At 43.6% G+C, this 3,334-nt stretch overlaps 1 protein-coding gene across 1 annotated transcript; it reads right to left on the bottom strand.

Moving 5' to 3' along the window:
* Positions 1-2,053: 2,053 nt before the first annotated feature.
* On the bottom strand, positions 2,054-2,815 carry LOC135205150 (serine/threonine-protein kinase rio2-like). Its single transcript, XM_064235515.1, has 3 exons — positions 2,796-2,815; positions 2,375-2,671; positions 2,054-2,327 (listed from the first exon to the last, which is right to left on the bottom strand). The coding sequence occupies exons 1-3, from the start codon at positions 2,813-2,815 to the stop codon at positions 2,054-2,056; spliced, it is 591 nt and encodes a 196-aa protein (XP_064091585.1).
* Positions 2,816-3,334: the final 519 nt, after the last annotated feature.

Genomic DNA, 3,334 nt, shown 5'->3' with positions numbered 1-3,334 from the left:
AGTGGAAGCTATTCCCAAGGTGAAGGAACTCCATATCGAGCTATATTTTTTGGATCACAGACAAACTTAGTCACAAAATCCCATTCTACATAAAAATGAAGCAAACACAAAACACTTTTTCTGTAAAAAAAAAAAAAACTTAAAGCTTATTTTTTTTTACAGTTTTGCATTTTTTTCTTTTTTTGGTGGGGCTATTACTATCCAAATTTTCCCTCTGTTTTTTTCTATAATCACTATACTAATCACTTATCACGAATTTTTTTTTACACTTTTCCATTTTGTATTTTTTAGGATTTTTTATAATTTATATTTTTTTTTTTATGGGAATATCACTATCCACCTTTTCTGTTTTAACTATAATCACTAAACTAAAACACTTATAACTAATTTTTTTTACACTTTTTCATTTTGTAATTTTAGGGATTTTTTATAATTTTGAACTTTTTTTGGTGGGGATATCACTATCCACCTTTTCTGTTTTTTCCATAAAAACTAAACTAAACATTAAGTATTTTGGCACAACAATGGACACTAATTCCTGTTCCTTGAGCTCTCCAATACAATGCTCTTAGCCAACTTCTTCCTGTGACAGAGACCTTCGTCCTTTCTTGACCTCAGAAGAAGTCACCCAAAGTTAATCCTCTGAGAGTCCTTCGGTGTACCACGTCGGTTTCTTCTTCTGTCCTTTCGTCTTGACAATTTCCATGGCCTCTTTAAAGAAGGCAACTGCGTCCTCTTCTTTTCCCTCGGATGGTGCAGATTTTGGAGGCCTCGTCCTTCCAAGGGCTCCAAGGGCTTGAAGGTGACCTTGTGGTCAGTGGTCATCCTCCTGATGTTTCTGTCCTCCTATCCCGATGACCATGGCTCGTTCCTTCCTGTCGAGGATGATTCTGTACTGGCCCTCTCCTACCTTTGGTCAAGCCTTGGATAATTTCCTGCTCGGGGAAAAATTCTTTCGTCCATTTCGTCTTTGAGCAATAGGCTTCATGGCGTCCCTGACATCTACGCAGGCCTTCTCAACGTCGATGAACCGACCTTGTATCATGATAAAGTTGTCCGTTTATTGTTGACGTTGATCCTGACTTTGTTGTCCTTCTCGATCTTCCTCAGGTTATCACCATTGCGGGCCGACTAGAAGACCACCCTTACGCTGAGCCTCGACATCCAACGATACTTGCCTGGGCCAACTATGCTCAATCCCTTCAGTCTTGATATCAGAACTTCTTACTTTGAGCTCCTCTAGGATGAACCGGAGGTGGTCGTAGGCTTTTTTGACCTGTTGCAGATCTCCTCCCAAAAACCCAATTTCCCTTTGGTCATCTTCTTTGGGAGAAACCAGGTTTCACTTTGAACAGGACCTTGATTTCCTTAGCCTCTTCTCCGTTGAGGACAAGAAGGTGGCGTCTGCTCTCAGGCCAAGTTGAATTCGTACCAATTTAAGCCCACGAGTTTCAGGTCGGTTTCTGTGGCCAGTTCTTGATGTTGTCATCATTTCCGATATTACCTTCTCAGCTTTTTGGGCTTTGTCGAGTGGGCCAAATATACCGATGTAATCTCGCTCATCATTTTGGTTCGGGAGGTATATGGCCACATCCAGTTCCCTAATGAGCTTCCTCAGGGTTATCTCATGTGGTCCTTTTATGGCCTTCCTAAACTCCTGATCAAGAAGCATGACAAAATCTTCTTTCCCAACCGCGAAAAGCGTTTCTGACACTTTTGGCAGTTTCATTCAAGTCGAAGATCTTATCTACTCTGAATATGATCTCTTTGAAGACCTTCTCAACATTCTTTTTAGGCCCTGTAAGCTGAACTGTCCTCGATCCATCGTTCCGGACGTTCATCACGACTCCGTGGTCATTCCTGGCCATTTTGGCGAATTTTCCTCCTCTGCCAATGATCTTTCCAAAGTCAAGGTCCTTCTCGCACACGAAGGAGAAGGTTTTGCCTCTGGAGTGTTTGAGAGGTCCACATCGTTTGGGTAGCGTAGTTTTCCAGTTACTTCTTCTTGGGCCAGGTCGTCCTGTTTTAGTGGGATTAAGAGGGCCAGTTTGTTTCATTTTAGAGTCATCCACAGGGCCACCATCTTCTCCTCAGGAAGAATCTTCGGCATGTTAGCACACGGCAAATTTCCTGCCACTTCCTCAGTCATTACTATAGATTCTTCAGGACCACGAGCCTGCTCCTCTTCATGAGGAGGAACAGTTTCTTCTTTTTCGTCTTTACCTATGCTTCCTTCTACAACTTCTTTCCTGGTTTCCTCTGTCTCTATTTTGTCTTCTAGCTGATTGTCGAAGTTCTCTACATCTTTTAGTTCTTGATCTGTCGAACTGATGAATTCTTCTGGATCAGGAAGATGCAATCTCTCTTCAGTCACCTCCTCCTCTCCTCTTCCTCTTCATCTTCCTCTTCCAGGACTTTATTATCCTCTTCTTTTTCAGTCTTATGAGAGTCCATTTCTTCTGCCTTGGGCAAGTCCTCTTCGTCTGGGTCAGGCAAGTCCTCTTCTTCGATCTCAGTTGCATCGTTATTTTCTTCTTCGTCCATTTCCTTTGCCTCAGTCTCTTTCTCTAAGTCTCGCCTATTCTCTTCTTCTGGCTCAACTACGTCTTCTTCCAACTCTGTCACATCAATATCCGTTTCAGTCGAGATCTCGTCTGCATCTTCTTTAGCCCTTTGGCCAGAGCATTGTAATGCCGAATCCAATCAGGAACAGGAAAAACTTCAGGCCAAAACATAAGTTGAAAGAGGTTTCGAAGGACCTCCTCTGATGTGGAGCCCTTGATGGCGTTCCTCACCAAGGCTTGCAAACGTCCATCGCAGGCCGAGAGAGAAGGTTCCTCATATTTAACAAGAGATGATAATCCAATATAGTCCAGGACGGAGTGCAGAATGCGGCGCACTCTGTTCTCCCAAAATCCTGAAATCCAATAGGTTCTGACGAGCAACATCACAACAACGGAACTCTGCTCCAAGAGCAGTTCTCACGGTGACACCGCCCGCCATAACAATCCTGAGCAATAAAATCAATCCGGCTACGAAAGCTGGAGTGCGTTCAAGAAAACTTGAGAAATCATTGTGATAAATGATACCGTTTACAGACGCCTCTTCTCAAGCTTAGTTTTTTTATATGCCACTCGATTTTTTTGTGGGGATTCCCGGATCCTGTGCTTCCCTGAAGAATGGGGATTCCCGGAGCCTCCACCAGACTGGCTCTTCGTAGACCTTCAGAATTGTGTTCCTTGGAGACTGGGGATTCCCGGAGCCTCTACCACACTGGATCTTCCGAGGTCTTCAGACTACGTTCCCTGCAGGCCTTCGGATCAGGAGCGTTCGT

Source organism: Macrobrachium nipponense, chromosome 48 (genome assembly GCF_015104395.2).
Source record: "Macrobrachium nipponense isolate FS-2020 chromosome 48, ASM1510439v2, whole genome shotgun sequence".
In the NCBI taxonomy this organism is placed as follows: Eukaryota; Metazoa; Arthropoda; class Malacostraca; order Decapoda; family Palaemonidae; genus Macrobrachium; species Macrobrachium nipponense.
This window is presented reverse-complemented; position numbering and strand designations above follow the sequence as displayed.

Bases quoted from the DNA above. Each gene is read 5' to 3' on its own strand.
- LOC135205150 (XM_064235515.1), bottom strand. From the start codon at position 2,815: ATGGACGTTTGCAAGCCTTG. The intron at 2,672-2,795 runs GTGAGGAACGCC...CTCTGGCCAAAG, and splicing joins ATGGACGTTTGCAAGCCTTG to GGCTAAAGAAGATGCAGACG. The intron at 2,328-2,374 runs GTGACTGAAGAG...AGAATTCATCAG, and splicing joins GAGGAAGAGGAGAGGAGGAG to TTCGACAGATCAAGAACTAA.